The sequence below is a fragment of the Prosopis cineraria genome, unplaced genomic scaffold, assembly GCF_029017545.1.
Source record: "Prosopis cineraria cultivar Desert tree isolate PC_DT_omini unplaced genomic scaffold, ASM2901754v1 PC2, whole genome shotgun sequence".
Classification (NCBI taxonomy): Eukaryota; Viridiplantae; Streptophyta; class Magnoliopsida; order Fabales; family Fabaceae; genus Prosopis; species Prosopis cineraria.
Window position 1 is genome coordinate 14,342,142 of NW_026555333.1, and position 22,544 is coordinate 14,364,685.

Below are 22,544 nucleotides of genomic sequence, written 5' to 3' on the forward strand. Positions count from 1 at the left end.
AAAATAATTTCACAAGTTTTAATAGGTTGTAGTTTAAGATTTTTTATACAAAAAAAAAATTAAATGCAAGTTTAATCAAGCTACCCTCAACCTGTTCAAGCTAACCTATTTAAACTTACTTAAAATAGAGTCTATTAAGACTAGTTCGTTTAAGCCAATTTTGTAATTCTAAGATTTTATATGTAAATCCAACCCTCCTGTTAAATAGACTAAAACAAACTAGCTCATTAAGTTTAATTTATTTTCTTGGCTCTGTTGATAACAAGAACTCACCACTCAAACTTGGGCGTACGTGCTGCAAAGAGTGGATTCCCTGTTGAGTGTTCATTTAAAGTTAGCTTTTTTCAATAGTGATATTTTTGTACTTTCATTTTGTATTTTAGATCTTTGATTCAAAATAATTAAATCAGCAGCTTGTGAGCATTGTTTTGAAAGCACACTTGCTATTGAAAATTTAATCACTACTTTATATTTAGATTCAAACTCAAAACCTTTAATTAAATTAGACCAATCCTTAGTCAATCAATCAAGCGATTAATGGTTAAATAGTTATATTAGAATATTTGATTGAGTCTAAACTCAAACTCTAAACAAGTTTGTATAGCTTTTTTAAGTAATTTTTTTTATTTGCAAAATCTGGATTTAACCTAGCTAGCTTAAAAATATGCAGTGTTTGCCATGTATCCCGTTTACCTAGGTAAGTACTCCCTCCAGTACTGATTATTGGATAAAGTAATTTTAAAATTTTATTTGATATTAAATATATGGTAACGATATAATAGTTAGTTATCTTATTAATATTATCCATCCTTAATTATATCTAGGTGCTCTCTGAGATTCTATTTATAAAATAGACATAAAATATTTTTTTTATCATATTTATAAGTCATATTATTAAATATTTATTACAAATTTTCATTTTTATCATCTATTAAATGTCATTAAGAAAAAGTATATATGTTATTAAAATATGTATCTTTAATGTAGACAAAAATAAGAACTTATATTTTACCAAAAAAATGAAAACTTATTAAATTTTTAAACAAGTTAATGAGTTTTAAATTTTTCTTTAATTTTAATAAAATATATTAAAAGTTACTTAAAAAAATTAAAAGGATATTGACAAACTTTTAATTAGGCACAATAGTGTGGTCATTGATGATTTCAGGGTGAAGGTAACATTAAAAAATTAAATACTATTTTACAAATGTAAAGATATCAATTACTTCCTCTATCCTAAATTATAAAATATTTTTAAATAAAATCAGATATATTAATAAATCTAATTAAATATACTTAATAATTTTATTTTTTTAAAAAATATAAAATTTCACAAATATCTTTTATTTAATATACTGAAAAGAAAAAAGGACAAAAATTTGATAGAAAAAGAAAGGATAATATTAGAGCAAGCTTACTTAATAAAATATTAATATCATCAAAATATCTTATACTTTAAAATGTTATCTTATGATTCGACAACAAAGAAGTACTTCTTCCATGTCAATTATAGAGCATTTTTTAAGGAGTTTTTATGTCAAAAAATATATGATACTTTGGATAGATTAATATTTCATTAAATGTATCAATTTTAATATTATTTTTTTTATAATTAATTTTCATCCCTTTTTTTCAATATATTAAATAATAAGTATTTTTAAAAATTTATATTTTTATTTTTAAAAAATAAAATTGTTAAATATATTTAATAAAATTTATTAATATATTATATTTTATTTAAAAATATTTTATAATTTAATAATACTAAGGGAGTATCATTTTCTAGCAACAGCAAAATTAATAATTAAGATGTGAGGCGGTAACTTGAGCTCCTTTTTTCAGATAAAAAGTAATGTGTCTTTATGATGAAGTCATGTACCCAAACGTTAATTAAATACTACAGATCCGTGTAGTTATTATCCTTTCTGCATCAATGTCCAGCTGCCTCATTTTGACTGTTAGCTCATGTCAGTTTCCTCAATGATTTAGTCGTACCCTCTTACTGTATCAGAGCACCTCATCTTTGGATCTAATCAATAACCTGATTCCCTCTGCACCAACAAAAACCAACCCCATTTACTCTCTACAGACAATCCTAGATCTTCTTACATTACTTGCATTACATTACCGTACAACCAATGTTGGCCCATGAATTAACTTCAATAATCTTTCAAACTACTCATGCTGCAACACACGAATTCTTGCATTTACCCAATACACAACGCCGTTTGTATAGTATTCAATTAAAGCATGCCATATCAAATTCATTTAATTTTATGTGTTAGTCATCATCTCTTTAAATTATTTTAATTTCTTGCATTTCTTCTTCTTCATTTTAATGTAAGATTTTATTTAACTGAAGTGATGTAATTTTATTGAATAAGATATAGATGAGCTGTACTCTTAGTCCTTACAAGAAGTTGTCTATTGTAATATTCCCCCGTTCAATATTGTAAGGCACAATTTTAACCAATTTATATCTTCTAATAAATTAATTAATTATTTTTATAAGAAAAAGTATAATTATTAATCCCTATAATTTTATTGGATTATGTATTTAATCGTGAATTTTTTTTCTATTTTTTAGTCCTTATAAAAATTAAAAACACTAAAATTATAAAGACTTGAGTAACAAATGTCATCCAATCTTAATAATATTATGAAAATTAAAAATATTAAAAAAATTATGGAGACTATAATAAAAAATTTATAAAACTATAAGGATTGATTATTGTGTTTTTTCCTCTTTAAAATTACACACTCCTTTTATATTTATTTTTATTTAATAGGATATCTTAACTAAAAAAGTATTAATTATACCCTTATTAAGAGTATTTTTAGAAAAATATTATTAATTATAATTAAAAAATTTTAAAAAAATATTTTTTAACATGATACTTAAAAATGTCATTTAATATATGACGTTATGTGTCCCACATCTATTACTTTTACAGTGGCAACTGACAGGAAGAAGAGGCAAAGGCAGCAAAATTGTGAGTGGACACGAGAGGCCATGACATATGATACTCTAGTCTTATCTATAAATTATTTTTTTATTAATTTTATCATATCAATAGCATAAAAATATTAAAAATAGAAATAAATAAAATTTTAAATATAATACTCAAATAAAAGATAAAAAATAAGTAAATAATATAATATTATTTTTTTATTTTTCTTTCTTTTATTTTTTAAGAGTAGTTTAAAAATTTTAATTTAAAATAAAATAATTTTATTAATTAATAATTTATAAAGTAAATCAAATTATATTTTTAAGAGGTGAATAATATATAGAACTGAAGGAATATAGGATAAAAGCAACACATAATTACAGGTGTTCCTCTTTGTATATTCCAATTTTCAAGTCCCTAAAAGTTTATTCCCAAACTAAATAGCAAGCTTTCCCTTTTGTTAAGCAGAAGACCAATGTTTCTTGTGTCCTATGAGGTTCGTGTGTGGATAGGGATTAAAAAATAGAAAAAGATGAGGGATAAGTTATCAATAAACGAGCAAGATCAAATTGTGAAAAGTATGATATTGAAACCTGGACCAGACCGGCCGGGTCAACCCAAAAACTGGTGACCCCGTCTCTTGTCCGGTCTAGGTTTACTCCTAAACCGGTGAGGGGATGAATCGGTGTAAACCGGTCAACCCAAGTTCAACCCGGTATAACCCAGTTAACCCGGTGGGTTGACTGGGTTAACCGAGTTATTTTTTTGAATTTTTTTTATTTTTTATTTTTCATAGTGCTCAGTTTAAAAATAAGATAACAAAAAAAAAGTGAAACTAAAGTCAAAAAATAAAAAATTAAAGGTAAAGCACGCTAAGTCAAATCCAAATTTTTAGACAGCATTTAGTTCAGCCTTTTATCTCTGTCTCTCCTCTCTCACCCTAACCTAATCAACGTCTCTTCTCTAGCTTAGTCTTCGTCTCTTTTCTAGGCTCTAACTCTATCTCTGTCTCTTTTCCAGCTCTATTTCTATCTCTGCTATCTCCATCTCTTTTTCAGCTTAGTCTCTGACTCTCTGTCTCTTTTCCAGCTCAATCTCCATTTCTTCTCCAGCTCTATCTCCATCTCTTCTCTATACTTTTAATATTAAAGAGTTGTAATTGTAATAATAGATATTTAAAGTATTGTGTTTTATTACTGTTAGACTTTTGAGTGGTTGGATTTGGTTGAATATTTTTATAATTAATGTCTTTTTATTTAAATTATATTATTTAAATTATGACCGATTTGCCACCGGTTCAACCCCCGGTTCAACCCTAATTGAACCACTAACCTGTGACCCAGTGTCATGACCGGTTTAATGACCGGTCCGGTTTTACGTACCTTGGTGAAAAGTTACTTCTTTTATTTCTGTATATAAAATATTTTTAATTAAATCTCGTATATCAATAAAGTTTATTATTTAGTTAAATTTATGTAAAAACATAATAATTTTTCAGTTTTATTCTTAATAATATCATAATTAATATTATAATAATGGGAAGGAAAACATACATTTAATTATTTATTTTATTTTTTAAGAGAAGGATAAAATTATTTTAATTACTTAAAAAAATCATTGCTAATCTTTTTATTTAAGAACAAAATAAATTTTTTAAAAAATATTTTATATATAGAGATGAAAAAAGTAACTCACTTTGTTGGTATCTATAATTAAGTAAAGAAAATATTAGCTAATGATTTCATTCGTTTAACAAATGCTCAAATGGTGTACCCACTGGCTTAAGGTTCTCTAGTCTCTTGATCAAAGAAAATGGAGAATCCACAGAAGCAAAAGTAATGATCCCTTGAGACCATGATTAACTCACTTTGTTGTTATCTATAATTAAGTGTAAAGAAAATATCAGCTAATGATTTCATTCTAACAAATACTCAAATAGTGTACCCACTGGCTTAAGGTTCTCTAGTCTCTTGATCAAAGATAACGGAGAATCCACAGAAGCAAAAGTAATGATCCCTTGAGACCATGATTAACGCATAGTCTTTCAGATCAAGTGCAACTGAAGAGGCTGGCTATAGTTATCACTTATCAGTGTCACCTAATCTTGTCCTCTTCTTTATAACATGACCTTCCATTAAGGTTCTTTCTAGCCCTGCACCTTCCGCCATCGAAGATGGAGCAAGAAATGGACCGAACAAAGAGAAGCACCAGAGAAGAAACTGATCCAGAGAAATGGGTGCTCGATGCTTCTGTGGATCACAGAGGCAGATTTCCTCTTCGCGCTTCCACTGGCGTCTGGAAAGCCACCCCCTTCGTTCTCAGTAAGTATTTTCATCTTTAGCCGAAACATGTTTCTTCTCATTGAACCATCCATTTCACTACTAGTATATGATTAGCCCAGAACATTTAACAGCTTTCTATATCTCCCCAACCTCGCGGTTACTGAAGGTGAACTACAAATATCAGTCTGTAGAAGCTGATAACCTGCATTTTAAAACTACAGGATTCTAAATTTCTGGTTTCAGCTGAAGTTTTTGGGTTCATTCTGACAAAAATCATTTACTCTTGGAGATGGCTTTTAGTACCATTGAATTGAACTTCCATGACGGTTGATTCTCTGCTAGAAGGTAGAAACATGGCTTGGTGATTTTGAGTCAATTATTTTGTGGCAGCCATTGAATTTAGCGAGAGAGTAAGCTTCTTCGGAATAGCAACGAATCTCATCACATACCTTACCAAAGTGATTCACCAAGACCTCAATACAGCAGCAAAGAATGTGAATTACTGGGCAGGAACAACGACCCTGATGCCTCTAATTGGAGGATTTGTCGCTGATGCCTACACTGGCCGGTTCTATATGGTTCTCTTTTCGTCCCTCGTATACCTTATGGTAACCAAACCATATAAAAAATCTCATCTTTTTGCCAATCTGGTTCTGACCCACCTCGAAAAATCTGACCTTTTGTTGTTGTTGTTGTTGTGAAAGCAGGGGTTAAGTCTCTTGACTATGTCTCAGTTCGTCCCAAGTCTAATGCCATGCAACAACAATACAAAGGTATGTGGTAAGCCTAGGAAGGCTCATGAAGTGGTTTTCTTCCTTGCACTGTACTGTATTTCCTTGGGTACAGGAGGATACAAGCCTTGCTTAGAGAGCTTTGGGGCTGATCAATTTGATGATGATCACTCGGAAGAGAGGAAGAAGAAGATGTCTTACTTCAATTGGTGGAACTTCGCCCTGTGCTTCGCGTTGTTGCTTGGGGTTACTGTGGTTGTTTACATTCAAGACTATGTGGGCTGGGGACTAGCGTGTCTTTGCCTCACAATTCTTATGGCTTTAACCATCATAGCTTTCTATGTTGGAAGGCCATTTTACAGATTCAGGAGCCCAGAAGGAAACACTTTGACACCAATTTTGCAGGTCATAGTTGCAGCTATAAGGAAAAGGAACTTGCCCGGTCCTTCAAATCCTTCTGTGTTTTATGAAGTCCCCAAGTCCCAGGGAAGGCTTCTAAGCCATACCAACAGGCTCAGGTATACACTAATATTCTTACATTTTTTCTGCATAAACTTGTTAGCTTGGAATTAATTATCCTGAATTCCATCAATAGGTGTCTGGACAAGGCTGCAATAATCGAAGACAAGAATGAGGAGCAGAAAGACATCAATCCTTGGAGACTGACAACGTTAACGAGGGTGGAGGAGACAAAGCTTATTCTTAATATGATTCCCATATGGTTAACTTCATTAACAAACGGAATATGCATAGCACAGAGCACAACCCTCTTCGTGAAGCAAGCAGACGCCATGAAACTGAACATAACTCACAGTTTCAAGATCCCACCAGCCTCCCTAGCCGCAGCAGGGGCTCTGGGAACCTTAATATCTGTCCCCATATACGACAGAATCATTGTACCATTTTTGAGGAAAGTCAAGAAAAACGAAAGAGGCATCAGCATCTTACAGAGGATCGGCATTGGCTTGGCGTTCTCAGTTCTGGTCATGGTAGTGGCAGCCTTAGTGGAAACAAAGAGACTAGGAACGGTCATGTCTGGGAGTGAAAAGATGAGTGTTTTCTGGTTGGTGCCTCAGTACTTGTTACTAGGTATTGGGGATTCATTTTCTCTTGTGGGTTTGCAAGAGTACTTCTACGACCAGGTTCCTGACTCGATGAGAAGCTTAGGGATAGGTTTGTTTCTGAGCGTGATTGGGGCGGGAAGCTTCTTGAGCAGCTTCTTGATTATAATTGTGGATCATGTGACAGGGAAAAATGGAAAGAGTTGGATCGGGAAGGATATAAATGTGAGTCGTTTGGACAGGTTTTACTGGCTTTTGACTGTGTTGGGTGCTTTGAATTTTTGTGTCTTTGTGTTGTTGGCAAGAAGATACACTTATAAGGCAGTGCAGAGGAGGATAATTGTAACCGACGATGGCGTTGAAGACAAAGCCACTAGGGTTTAGTTTAGCTTACCGCTACATTTTCTCTGCTGAACCTGATGTTGGACATGTAATTGTACCAGGGAAAACTAATCATTGAGTAGTCCCTGTTATCTTAATTAACAATTTAATCGGTTGAGTGCAATTTATTCCTTCAGATTTTAATAATTTAATCTCTCAGTCCTTACACTTTAGACTTGGTTATAACTCCATCTCTAAAAGGACTGAATATATTTTCATGACTGAAATTTGAGAGATTGAATAAAATTATTAAATTTTAAAAATTGATTTATAATTAAGTTAAAATTATATGAATTAAGTGATTAATTTTTTTCTTGTTTCGACTTATTTTTTTATGGTTTGAAAGTCTTCCTTTTTAAAAAAGATTCAGAATTCTTCTTAGTTGTATTATATTATAGAATCACACAACCAATCACCCATGCCATGTGCCATGGACAACATAGCACAAATGTTTATATGCTTAACTTTCCCTGTTTCTTCTACCCTTGGTAGCGACTTAGCGTTCAAGTCTACGGCTATTGCCTATTGGGCCATAGTTTCTCAAAGAAGAGTATGCTCATTACAAACGTAAAATTGGCCCCAAGTGAAAAAAATCGTGTGTTTGACAATTGTTTTTTGTTATTTGTTGAAGTGTCCAACCGTTATTATTTTGATTTTCGTATGTTAAATTAAATATGATAGAGTATTGTACTCTATAATATGTTTGAAATAAATCCATGGACCAATATTTATTCTATTTGAGAATGCAGTATATCGTTTGTTTCTTGTCTGTCCCCCTATAACTAATGAACGCGTGCTCATCAAAAGTTTGACCTTAGTCCTATGCCTATGCTCGGCATGAGGGAAAAGTAGGGAGAACATCATTTTTTTTCTCACTTGGCTTCGATGATAAAAGCAGAGGGAAAAGAAAAGTGAGAGGAAAATAATATAAGAGACATACATATTTTTACTTAATTTTTTTTCTTCAAATATATGGAGATTTTGGAGGAAAAAATTTATTTTAAAATTTATCTATTAATTTTTTCATTGTGGCCTCTTGCTTTCCTTTATTTTTGTCATGACATTTGTAGTTTAGTTACATCTTGATCATAAACTTTTGTTAAACAAGCAATATATTTAATTTTTAGACTAATTAAACAATGTTAATACTAAATTTTCAAGTTAATTATCAGTTAAATACCTTATATTTAGTTGTAGTTTCAAATTTTAAGATTATTATATATTTAATAATTTAATTTGGATAAAATAATTTTTAATTATGTTTTTGTTCAATCAATAATATATGATAAAAATTATTACATATATAATATGTTAAAATATTAAATTTTATTATATAAATATTTTTATAAATAACAAGGTTATTATTGTCTATATAAAATTAACAACTTTTCTCTTGCCTAGCCAAATACAATGAGAGATTATATCCCTCCCACTTTCTCTTCTCTTCATTTTCTCTCCTCTCATTATTTCTCCTTCCTATTTTTCTCCATGAGCCAAGCACAGCATAAACTTCAGTCTTTATTATAAGACATATCTAAATAGCTCACCGATAAGGAGAATTGTTAAGTTATTAACTTGGAGAATAAACTTTCAATTTTACTTTTTTTAATGATTTTTTTAAAAAAATTTACTTTACATTCTCTTTTATATTTCCTTCATTCAAAAATGCAAAGTATTTTTTGAAGAGTTAGATATTCAAAAATACAAGAAATTTTTAATATTGTAAGATATAATCATTGCCTTTTTTTTTCAAAAGTGTCCCTATTGATGAATGATATTATATTTATTGTAAGGTATTTAATAGGGGTAAATATGAAAAGATAAGATTAGTTTGAAAGTAGGTAACTATTTTATTGAGAGACGAGATTCGATTAAAAATGTCTTATATTTTTTAACAAAGTGAGTACTTAATTAATTTAAATGGAAGTAATATGAAAAAATGTAATTAATATCAAGTGAATTGCTTTATACTAAGAACTAAAGAATTTGTATGGAAGACATTTTATAATAGAGGGCCAAGAAAGACTAATATTAGTTGTAAGAAAATGTTTATACTTTAGACTGGATGAAACATTTTTAAATAGTAATTAAAGCAATATTTCAATCCACCTTGATGATTTTACTTATTCTCCTCCTTCAAGGTTCTAGATGTGTCATTGAATACTATCCAACTGACACTAGTCTTTTTAGTAAATTATTTTTCATTTTTTAAGAGAAAAAACTCCAAGATAATAAGTATTCCGTGTCAAGGGAATCATAAAAAAAATCATTTTTATTTGTAAGAGACTAAGTGATGCAGTATGGGAAAGGGAAAAAGGAAAGGAGAATATAGAGAAGAGAAAAAAAAAAGTAGAGAGAATATGGAGAGAGAAAAGTCTAGATAGAGAGAAAAGAAAAATGCAGAAAAAAGGCAATACAATAGTAATTTTTATTTAATAATGGATGTGTCTATTGAGTAAATGAGTTAATGTATTATTTATAAATCTCAACCTAATCCTAGAAATAAATGATAGAAAATTTTAAAAATTCTAAAATTAAATAAAAAGAGAACAATAAATACTGAAAGATGACAATAATTAAAATATTACGCTAATTAAAAATAAAATATTTCTAATTAATAAAATATCTTATTAAAATAACTTCAATTCTCTAATCTTCTTAAATCTTCAATATTTTTAATTCCTTTTCCTTTTCTTCTCATCATTTCTCCATCACTCGAATAGCTCTCATTCACAGAGTAAAATTATAGATATGGTTAGGAAGTATGATGGAATCAAGAGATTTCAAGTCATTGCTCTATTTGGGAACCCCTTCCAACAAATTAAATATCAATAAATGGTATTAAGTGAATAACAAACAATTTGAGTATATAGAAGTACACCGTAGAAATTTTAAAATCCTTTACAATGGGCAATATAATATTGGTGGGGACTTGGTCACCTTTACAAGTGTACGAGATTGATATAGTAATAAATTTAGAGTATTTTGGGTCGAACCCAGAGGAAGATAGCGATCTTTGTTATTTAAGAAAATAAATAAGGATATTTTTAAAAAGTATTTAATAATTTAATAAAGCAAATAAATGAGAAAATTAATAAAAATGATAAACCAACCAATCAAACAAGCGTCAAGATTAAGATTCACCTATTAGGATGGATTATCCTAATTCAATTGATTATCTTCCCTTTTTTTATAATAACAACCATTTCTGAAGTGTCTTAATTACCTTTCAGTATATTAAAATGTATTTACTCCCTTTGTTTTTTGTTATTAGAAAAACTATCACTTTTCACTTGTATTTGTTTATAGAGAAAATCACTCATTTCAATAAGTATTCATGTTGATCAATGAGAAATAATTATTTACATTTCCTACATAACCCCTTATGATTTACATTAACAAGAAATAATTAATGCATATTTATGTTAATTAACACAGAACATTTTAGTCTAATTTTTTTTATTTTCAGACATAATTATTTTAATTGACTTTCTTAAATTGTGTGATATAGTTTTTTCTTATATATAGAAATAGAGGGAGTAATTAGAGTTAAATCTAGCTCTCAATAAATTTCATTCTTTAACCAAACTATGAAATTACAATCTAAGCCACCATAGATTTCTAAATTATTTATAATCTAGTTATTTGTGTCTGTCTCTTCAGGTTTAGGTAAGTTTTTTACCTTTTAATTCATTAAACTACCCACATACAATCTATATAATGGTGGTTTATATAAAGAGTAATTAAAATAAAAGAGATAAATGAAAAGTAACATAAATTCTCATTGACAAAAATCCATGTTCAACAAAAAAAATAATTAAAATCAAATAAAAGAATAAATCCATCATAGCTAGGCTGCACTCTATCCTGACTAAGAGTTTAGCAAGAACTCATAGAGTCAAAGCTATAATCCTATATAGAAAACATGAACATAATCTATAGAAAAAGAGAAAAAGAGAGAGTTCCTAATTCGAAAGACTCCCTTGGACTTTGTAATATGTCTCCTAGTCTTTAGATGTGAGATTAGGTGTATTGAGATGCTTTTAAGAGGTTTCTTTATAATAAATTTGACCTCAATAGGCTTAGAATCCGTCTAGATCATGCCTTATCGTATTAGATATGATGATTGTGAACATTATATTTTGTCCTAGCTTTCGAATGTAAATTAAAAATAATAAAAAAAGCATAACAAAATTAATTAAATAAAATAAATAAAAAGGCAATTAAAAAGGTTTCCTTTATTTTTAAAAAATAATAATCTTTCCTTTTTTATGTGTATTGAAAAGTTGCTTTCAACTCAGATGCAACTGTATTGAATACAACATGTTTTTACTCTGATTTTAGCTTGTGAAAGTTATATTATAGTGGCACCTTCAATGCTTTGATAATTATTTATTTTCTAAAGAGTTGGTAATCCACTTAGGTAAATCTTGTACTTATCATTGGAGTTATGGTTAAGTATTAGATAGTAAAGGCAACCTTACACCTCGTCTTTCTTCTTCCTCTATCCTGCCCTATCATCACTTTTCTCCCTCTCTACCCAAATTCTTTGCAACTTCATTTTAGCCTTAAACATAGCAAGGGTCTTTTGATCGCTTCTGTACCTCTTGTTCTTCTTTTCCTTGACTCCCACCTGACACCACGTACAAACCCTAATTTTAGGAAATCAATTGAAATAAAGGCGAAGAAGTGAAGGAGGGAGAGAGGAGTAGGCACCGTGTAATGTCACCCTTACTGCCTCAGCTACTTAACCAAAAATAGGTTGGTAAATATGATCTAAACAATTAAACTTGAGCTTTAAAAACATAATAGTAATAAATATAGGATCCCAAGTTTTAGTCTTAAAACACTTTAAATTAAATTATAACCAAGTTAATATCAAAGAAGAATGATTATTAAAGCATAAGATACTCATTTATATTTAAAACCATCGAAAATAGGGTTTAAAACATCATCAAGGCAATCCATCACAGCTGAGCACAATGCACTACGCTATGCCCTCTTTGTGTCATGCATCACGTCGCATTACACAGAACCAACCAGCAAAATGTTATCAAATGATAGTTCTAGGGCCAAATTTTCCAGCACACCCCAAATCTCTGTTCAACATCCAATTGAAGCAATCTAAGTGCCCACAGAAAGATCCTTTCACATACTAGCTAATGGCAATAATTTCATACCCAAATTATTTCATACAAGAAAATTGGACACTGATAAGACATATTATTTACACACATTTATTAACCAATTATGACTATTTTTACCCATATTAAGAGTCTTTATATGTATTTATATCACATTTTTAGTGTAATTTTGCCCAAGTGTTCAATTACATACATAAGGGGTATTTTGGTTATAAAATGCACTTTTTTACCAAATTAGGATTAAGCCAGAGATTTGTATTTTTTAATGGGATAAGATAATTAGTCAAATTAGTTTTCATTGATTTATCCTAAATTAACAGTTATTAGAAAAAGATAATAATTTAAGGTTGTCTCCTTAAAAGTTTCCATTTAACTTTTGATTTTAGTTAAGTGCGTACTTGTCTACACTTGTGTCTTGTGAGAATTTTATATTCATTTTTCCTTAGTTATTTTAATACCTTGGATGAATTAAATATTTTCTATTTTAGTCTAATTAAATAAATGTCACATTATAGTTATTTGATTATTTGATTTAATTGTGACTTAAGTAAATTAATGAGATAAATGAAAACATAACTCCAGGCAATTGAAGAGGGCTTTGAAAGGAAAAATGTGGCATGACATAATCAAATTTGGAGAGGTCCAAATTAGGCTTGAAATGGTGTGTTGTCTTGGATCAAATTTATATTGTAATCATCACCAATTTTGCCTCCAAAAAAGAAGTAGTTTTGGTCACTTGAGTAATTAGTTGAAGACCACAACCAATTTAAAAGTTTTCATCACTTTTCTCTCATTTTTCATTGACCAATTTCGTGCATATTGATTCCAATTTAGATCTATCACTAATTTTTCCATCTTCAAACATTTTCTCTCACTTTCTCACTTGTTCTTCAATTTTTCCATCCAATTAATCACCTATATTTTTCTCATTTCTCATCCAAATCACACAAAACCACATTTATTCCTCCCCTCTTCATATTTTTGTCTAACCCCTCTAATCAAACCAAGGATTGAAGGCTCAAATCATCATTTGAAAGACATGAAGAGGGATGGCTCTATGGGTTCTTCCTTGGAGACTTTGAAAATGAAGATGGATCGCTATATTTCTCAAAGAATCTTAGAGGGAAGATGGATGGAGGATGAATCAATGATCTTCACAAAGCTAAGCTCTTCTAATTCTCTTAATTTCTCTCATTTGATACCTTAGTATATGGGTATTCTATCATTAGTTTGTAATTTTAGTTAGAATTGATCTTGATGTAACGAGAAATATTTGTTTGGTTGATTGAATTCTTATGAATTTTCTTAGTTAATTCAGCCATCTATGACAATGTACATAGTCTTGTTTTTTTCTACTGATGAATATCTTACTTTGCTCTTACATAGTCTTGTGTGTAAGGTTGAGTCATTAGAGAGAATCACTATAGTCTTGGGGTTTAATCTAACATTGATTTGCTATGGTTTTCATTAGGGTTTGTCTAACCTAAAAACTTAGTCAATATAAAATCAGGCTAGGGAAATAACATAAGAACATTAGCTGATAACTTAGGGAATTGAACTAGCTAGATCATGTTTCTTATGATAGTCTTCATAAGGAATAGAGAAATCAATCGCTAAAGCCATAACCATTGATCAAGATAATGATTCTTTCACTATTTAAACTTTAGGGTTTCACTTTAATAAAAAAGGTATTCACACTTTAGATTAGATTTTAAGCATTTTAGTTCATTAGTTATTAGCTAATTAAGACACTCACTAGGGAGATAACCTAGGGTTGACCCTATGTTATATTAGGATTAAAACTAATACTATTTTGATAGGTGTACGATTAGCCTCTATCAGACACCTAAATGCATTTAAATTGCTTTTCACACTTATAAACAATCAGGGTGACCCAAAAGATAACCCAAGTGATACACATTTTAAAACCCTAAAATTCATGGAAATTTAGAATTTGAAAAGCATGAATAGCTATCGTCCTCTCAACCTAAGCTTCTTCTCGTTTATATGTTATGATCTATAAACACCTAAAACATACCAAATTCTAAATTTCATCTTCTCTGCTTCAACAAGGATAGATAAAAACATGGATCCTCCCGCGTCCAAAGGAAGTGGATTTACTCAATAGAAATGTCATAAAGGTAATGATTTTGTACAGGCCACTTTATTAGAAAATCAACTCAGCAACAATCAGTCAACAAGAAAGGAAAATGCATCCAAACATGATCAGCAAATGGATTTGCATACTGAAAACAACCGGATGCAGGATGCTATTGCAGACAAGGAGAACATGATCAAAGGCATTAAAGCTTCCAAAGCTCCCATTTCCTACAAAGATTCACTTATCGTCTACAATGGCTGCTTTGGTATCAATAAGACCAGTGACATTGAATACATTAATGATGCTCTAGCTAAAGAATTAGATAAGGAATGGATTCCAACTGAAACAACCACAAAGCTAATGGAGAGATTTCCATTAGTTCCTATATCAGACCTTGAATGGAAAAACATCTGCCTTCCTTGGATGGATGCTTTGGTTATAAACACCCTTGGTATACAACTGCATCCAAGATCTCTCAAGCTCAGGCTAGCTAAGATGTGGAATTTGAAAGACTTTGAACTGATTGACCTAGTGAACAATTATTACATTGTGCGTATAAAAAATACTGAAGCCTATGAAAGAATTCTTAATGGTAGTCCTTGGACCATTTTTGATCACTGCATCCTTGTTCAAAGATGGATACCTCAATTCAACCCAAATACTAATTCATTAAGCAACGTAGCTCTGTGGGTTTGACTCACAAACATTCCTATCCAGTGTTATAGCAAAGAAATACTTTGAAGAATGGGAAATTGCATCGAGAAAACTCTTAAAGTAGACTCTAATACTCTTTTGGATGCAAACTCAACAGATCTTACAGGCAAAATTGAAAGGGGAAAGTTTACTAGGATTAGTGTCAAAATTGATTTATAGAGAAAATTCATCCCAAGGCTTCTCATCAGAGATGAGTTATACAATATGGAACATGAAAGCCTAAATCTTATTCACTTTGGGTGTGGATGTTATGGGCACAACAAAGGCAACTGCACTCTCAATCCCAAGAACATTCAAACAAAAACAAGGGAGAAAGGGAAAGAACCGATGAACATAGGAAAAAATCAACAGCAGCTAAGAGAACAAGAGACCTCGAACAGCCATTCAAATCCGACCCTCAAAGGGATATCAGAAAACCATCAACAGCACTTATTAGAGGATGACTGCGGTGACTGGATGAAGGTGCGAAGACCAATCTATTCTAGATTTCTAAGGTTTGCAACGGACACTGAAATCGCCCAGAAAATCGCACACAACTCCCGAACAGAGGTACGAATTTCTCTACCAAATCTAGATTTAATCTTTTAACTAACTTGAATCAAGCTTATGAAGACGACGGTGGCAGGGATGGAGAGTCAAGCCATCATAACGATACATCTATGAAGCCTCCTAGGACAAAAGGTGTCAGACAGGTATGGAGAAGAAAAGAAAACTCAAGAACCAAGAGGTCTCGGGTGTCAGACAAGAATGGCACGGACAAAGCAAGGAAAGATAAAGAAGAAATGGGTAAATGGAATAAGAAGGCTCACGGTGCTGGACCTAAATTTACTTGGACAGGCCCCAAAATACTAAACGATGAATTCATGACAGCATACGTAAGTTAGCCCAAAAACGCTACAAGTAGGCCCAGCAAATGAATTCATTTAGTTATTAAAGGGAATAAATGAAATCTGGGCTCCAGTAAACAGCCCATAGCCTTAAGGGAAGATATTAGGACCACGAAAGGCAAGAAAGCTTCAACATCTTATACACTGGATCCTACAATCTTGAAAGAGCCCAAGGAATTAAATAAGTCCATTTGTTATTCTCTAACTTCAGCTCTCGATCCAAATTTTCTCCAAGCACGCAACAAGCCACTTGATCTAGGAGAATTACCAAGCAACATTCCTAAAACACAATTTGATAATGAAGATGGTATGGAAATCAACAATCCAATTATGATCTCAGGGAGCTATGATAACATGGAGAATATGAACTTCATTGAGGGAATTGCAGAAGATGATCTACTTTTTGAAGACTATGAGCACACTCCATTGAATAATGATCTAGAGGATGATGAGTTTAATAATGACTCAATCTCAGAATCCAACGCTTAATTAGTTTCTAGGTTCTTTTTCTCCTTTACTTTTATTTTATTTATGGATATTATCTGTTGGAATTATAGAGGAACTTGTGCTAAAAGTTTTCCTTCACGAATTAGAGAATTAACTACTAAATATAATACACAAATTCTCATTTTTCTTAAAACTAGAGCTAGTGGTTCTAGAGCTGATAATATTGTCAGGAAACTTGGTTTCTCTGATTGGCTTGGAATTGAAGCCACTGGATATGCTAGTGGGATTTGGTTGCTTTGAAACAATGATGTGGTAAATATTGATTATATATACTCCAATGTTCAACTCCTTTATTGTAAAGTTAATCATCTCTCGAAGAAAACATCTTATCTTCTTTCTTCTGTCTATGGCGTTCCTAATCCTTGCAATCGTGAGCAACTTTAGGATTCTATTAATAACCTTGCTACTATTATTAATGATCCCTGGCTTATTGTTGGTGACTTTAACTCTTATCTCTCTTGTGAAGATAAATATGGTGGGAATGGGTATAATTAGAGATCTATGAAGCTCTTTAGGCAATGCATCAACTCTTCCAACCTTTTTGAACTTAATTTTGCGGGAGACAGATACACTTGGGAGAAAGGTAGCACTAAAGAAAGGCTTGACTGGTCCTTCTATAATACTGAATGGAGATTAAATTTCAACCAAGCTAGCACCTTTCATCTCCTTAAATATGGCTCTGATCACTGGCCAATCATAATTCAGCTTAAGAATATAGACATCTTTAAACCTCACAACAAACTCTTTAAATGTCACACTGCGTGGATGGTTGAAGACTCCTTTCATCATATAGTTAAAAATTCTTGGAATGAGAAACATTAAAAGGAAGGTGCCTTAGAATTTGCTACCTCTGCCACTCAATGGAACAAAAATAATATAGGCAACACCACAGCAAATAAAAAAAGGATCTTGAGAAGACTAGGAATTGATTGTAACAGGAACTCCAAAGATAGCTATTTTCTAAGGAAACTTAAAAAATCTCTTTGGGAAGACTACAATAAAATCATTTTCCAAGAAGAACTTCTCTAGTTCTAAAAGTCTAAATGCAAATGGTTGAAATGGGGAGATAGAAATTCTAAGTTCTTTCATGTCATAGAAATTATCAAGAGGAAAAAAAACCAGATTTTATCCTTACAGGATGAAGATGGTAATTAGATCCACGACTATACCATTCTCAAGGATAAAGCTGCTTTTTATTATGAAAACTTATTCAAAGAGGATGCTCAAGCCAAACTAAAATTGATAACTGGTAAAACCTTACCTCCTCTAACCTCCATTCAATTGCAATCTATTCATAGAAATGTTACCAAAGAGGAGATTAAAACTCTTGCTTTTGATATTGGGGCTTTTAAAGCTCCGGGCCCTGACAGAATCAATGCTGGCTTCATATAATGCTATTGGAATGATCTCAAAGATAGCATTAATCACCTTGTCAAGAGAGTTTTCAATGACCCCTCTGTTATTAATGAAGTCAACGACACCTTTATTACTCTTATACCTAAAAATGAGAGCCTAACATGCATGAAGGATTTTTGTCCGATATCTCTATGCAATGTAAGCTACAAAATTATTGCCAAAATCCTCTCCAATAGATTGCGACAATGCATGAATCACCTAATTGGGGATAATCAATGTAGCTTTTTACAAGGAAGACAAAGCAGTGATAATATCATTATGGCTCAAGAGATCATCCACTCTATGAGGAAAAAAAGTTAGGAAGAAGGGATTCATGGCTCTTAAGATTGATCTTGAAAAAGCTTTTGATAGGCTTTCTTGGGATTTTATTAATGATACTTTTCACATTATCAGTCTCAATAAAAACTTCAGAAAGCTCATCATGATAGCCATCTTTACTACTCGTATAAGAGTCTTATGGAATAGGGAACCTTCAAATGAATTCTCACCATCTCGTGGAATTAGATAGGGAGACCCTCTTTCTCCTTATCTCTTTATTCTCTATATCGAATGCTTGAGCCATAGCATCTATAGCAGTATTGATAAAAATCAATGGAAACCTATTAGCCTAACAACCAATGGACCCCCTATCTTACATCTATTTTTTTGCTGATGACTTGTTCCTTTTTGTAGAATCTTCACTCAAACAAGTAAGGATTATGCAACGTTGCCTTGCCAATTTTTGCAATGCATCAGGATAAAGAGTCAACAATCTAAATCCAAGCTATTCTATTCCAAGAATGTCAATATCAATAGAGTCATTCAAATTAGTGATGAACTGAGAATACCCCTGACTGGCAACCTTAGAAAATACTTAAGAATACCTATTATCCATGAGAGAGTTTTTAAAGTCACCTTTGCTCCTCTCCTTGATAAAATTAACTCTTATCTTTCCAATTGGAAGAGTCATTTTCTTAACACTGCTGGGAAGGCTGTTCTTATCAAGTTTATCCTTACTTTTATTCCCAACTATACTATACAGAGTATGCTCCTTCTTAATAATGTTCTAGCTGAAATGGAATCTTACTCACGTAATTTCCTTTAGGATTCAACAGATGGAACCAAAAAGCCTCATCTCTTATCTTGGGACCATATCACCACGGAAAAAAATCATGGTGGCTTTAGCTTCAAAAATCTTAAAAGCCAGAATAAGGCCTATATTATGAAGCTCTATTGGGAAATCATAATGAAACTAAATAATCTATGGGTTCATGTTCTTCTTGACAAATATAAATACAATAACCCTACCATTCCCATGGTCAATAAATCTAACTCCTGCTCCTACACATGGTCCAGTATTTGTAAAGTTTGGGATCATTTTATATCTCATATGGGTTAGAAGGTAGGGAAGGGGAACCAAATATCTTTCTGGTATGACAAATGGTGTCCCCTTCCTAAACCTTTAGTTTATTATGCTTACCCTAATGCTGACTCCATTCTTCATGCAAGAGTGTCTGATTTTTGTACTACTGCAGGTAGTTGGAAGGTAGATCAATTATGTAGATATCTTCACCATGATATCATCAAACAAATCACTATTGTTCAACCTCCCAATCCTAACGTTGATAATGATGTTTTATGTTAGAGACCTTCCAATGACGGCAATTTCACTATAAAATCTGCATACAAGACCATTGAAAATCTTCATGACACTTCTAGATCTAAAATTTGGTCTGTGATTTGAAAATGGCCAACATACGAGAAGATTAAAACTTTTCTTTGGAAAGTGGCTTGGGATCATCTTCAACCTAAATTTACCATTCTAATAGTGACAATCCTTGTATTAGGACTTGCCCTTTTGGCTGTAACACTTTGGACTCAACTACTCATATCCTTAGAGATTGTGAGAAATCAAGAGAGGTTTGGAAAAAGTTAATTAAACAATCTAAACTTAACACTTTCTTTTCTCTCCCTTTACAGGATTGGATACTTTGGAATGCAAAGAATGATGCGGGCAAACCTTGTGCTAGGAAGATCTCCTGGCAACGACTTTTCTCCCATGTATGCTAGAACATATGGAAAGAAAGATGTAAAATCATATATTCTGAGGAAGATACTCCTAACAAAGACACTGCATTCACTAGCATTCAAGATATTCTTAGTGATCAACTCCTCCAATCAAAAATCAACTTCTTAACTCAACAGAGTGATAGATCTAAAGTTAAGTGGTTATCTCCTAAAGACGGATGGATCAAACTTGACATAGATGGCTCCACCAATAATCAGGGTGCAACTTCTTGTGGCGGCCTAATTCGAGATGGAAAAGGAAATTAGATTAAAGGCTTCTCCAAATACCTTAGTTACCACACAAGTACGGCGGCAGAGCTTATGGGCATCTTAGAAGGACTTAACATTTGCTAGGTGGAAAAATTTGATAAGGTTAATGTCTACTCTGACTCTACAAAAGCTCTCACACTTATACGCAATGAATTCTCTATAAATCACCCCCTTGCTGCTACTCTCAACAAAATCAGAGATCTTGTTATGAAACACTGGATGGTCACTTTTGATCACGTTTTTAGAGAAGCAAATAAATGTGCGGATTGGTTGGCTCACCAAGCTCCTGTTGAAAGCCCTAGAGTTCATATTTTTGATACTTCGCCTCTTGGTTGTATAAATTTCTTGTATGCTGATATGACACATCATATCACATAACACGGTTTACCTGTGGCCTTTCATTAAAAAAAAAAAAGATAAACCAAGTGCCAAAAGTTTAGCCTAACATTTAGACCACACTTAATGGATTTAAGACATCATGTGCAACACACCATATCAATCACATAACTCATGCAACTCATTTTCAACCCCCAACCACTTGATTCTAAAAACAATAAGAGGTAAATTTTAGTTTGGCAAAGTAATTCATTACAAATCATCCATGTAAACCCCATCATACTTGCACTAATGTTTTTGTCCTATTCAAATTTCAAAAACATACCACATAATCTAAGGCCTAAAATATAACTTTCCCAATAAACTTGCAAATGGTGTAAGTGCCAAACCAAAATATCTAACTAGTTGGCAATATCACATTTAAATACACATATATGAATCAAAATAAAAGAGGCCTATAGTAGAAATTAATATTCCCAAGCATCTAGCGTTTTCCATCTATTCTGTCTTGAGCTAGTGCCTGTCAAATGTTAATGAGAGGGATGATTACAGCCACTTACTCAATAAGATAATTTATTAATGCATATGCATGTCAATCAATCATAGTAAATGCAAAGTGAGCATAAGCTTATATATATAGTGTGTGTGTCTCTATGTGCATGTGTAAAACCATATTCATATTCATCCATAGCACGAGTTATCATAGTTATAAATTTAACAATTGTGTGACTAATAACAATGATATGCATCATCAATGCTTCCTTTATAACCTTTTGATATTTCTAAATAAAATTATGAGTTATTAAATCAAATAAAGACCAACCATGAGGAGTAACTTGACTTATTTGTAATTTTTCTCAAGGTAAAAGGTATACCTTTTATTATAATGTGACTCCACCATTGGTAAATATTTTGAAAGAGATATGTTTTTGTTGTGAGTGGAATCTATACTTTACTCCTATGCTTATCCAACAAAAAGGGCACGATTAAATTATGCTTTGGAGACCCTTTCAAAAGAATTGAAACGTAGTTCTCCCCCCCCCCCCCAACCCAAAAAAAAAAAAAAACAGAGAGAGAACACAAAGAAAAGAGAATGATGATTAATTGATCATGATTGAAGCAGCGTTGAACAAGACGTGTTCCTCATTTTACACGCACACTTCATAGTGTGTAACGCATGCGTATAAAGAAAACGGCCAAGGGCACTTCAACAACTTTATATCTTATATTACCTTCTTTCTTTAGGATTTAGGTGCGTCATTTATTCATATCATATCATAGACGATTTTGGGGCGAAGACAAATTCCACATTTTATTTTTGGCTTTTGACGAAACATGGAAAAGATTTTATAATGGAATTATGAATTTCCTAAACAAAAATGTATCAAGATAAGTCAGCCAGTCAATTTAGCACTAGCAAATTGAAAGTGATAAATATTTACTTCCTATGATCCTATTTATGAAGAATAAAAGTGAATTTTTTTTGTCTCATTTATAACTCATATTATTAAATTTTTTTCTCAAATTTTCTTTTTATCTTCCACTGCATAGTACTGAAAGAAAATACATAATTAAAATAGATATATTTAATAAGAATAAAATTCAAAACTTATTAAATTTTTAAATAAAATTAATAAATTAAAATATTTTTTTATTCCATTAAAACATGGAAAAGTGACTTATGCGTAGAATCATAGCATTACATGTCAAAGGCCTC

At 31.6% G+C, this 22,544-nt stretch overlaps 1 protein-coding gene across 2 annotated transcripts; it reads left to right on the plus strand.

The window, feature by feature from the left end:
- Positions 1-4,889: 4,889 nt before the first annotated feature.
- LOC129303314 (protein NRT1/ PTR FAMILY 5.6-like) lies at positions 4,890-7,553 on the plus strand. 2 transcript variants are annotated; one of them, XM_054942541.1, is made up of 4 exons: positions 4,890-5,272; positions 5,624-5,841; positions 5,941-6,482; positions 6,560-7,553. In XM_054942541.1, exons 1-4 carry the CDS (start codon positions 5,125-5,127, stop codon positions 7,407-7,409), a joined length of 1,758 nt encoding a protein of 585 aa, XP_054798516.1. In that variant the 5' UTR covers positions 4,890-5,124; the 3' UTR covers positions 7,410-7,553. The 2 variants fall into 2 exon arrangements, with proteins under 2 accessions (XP_054798516.1, XP_054798518.1); XM_054942543.1 differs by having other exon boundaries at positions 5,137-5,272; positions 5,455-5,841.
- Positions 7,554-22,544: the final 14,991 nt, after the last annotated feature.

Excerpts from the sequence above, each read along its gene's own strand:
- LOC129303314 (XM_054942541.1), top strand. The coding sequence starts at position 5,125 with ATGGAGCAAGAAATGGACCGAACAAAGAGAAGCACCAGAGAAGAAACT. Across the intron at positions 5,273-5,623 it reads AGCCACCCCCTTCGTTCTCA|CCATTGAATTTAGCGAGAGA; the intron begins GTAAGTATTTTC and ends ATTTTGTGGCAG. Across the intron at positions 6,483-6,559 it reads AGCCATACCAACAGGCTCAG|GTGTCTGGACAAGGCTGCAA; the intron begins GTATACACTAAT and ends TTCCATCAATAG.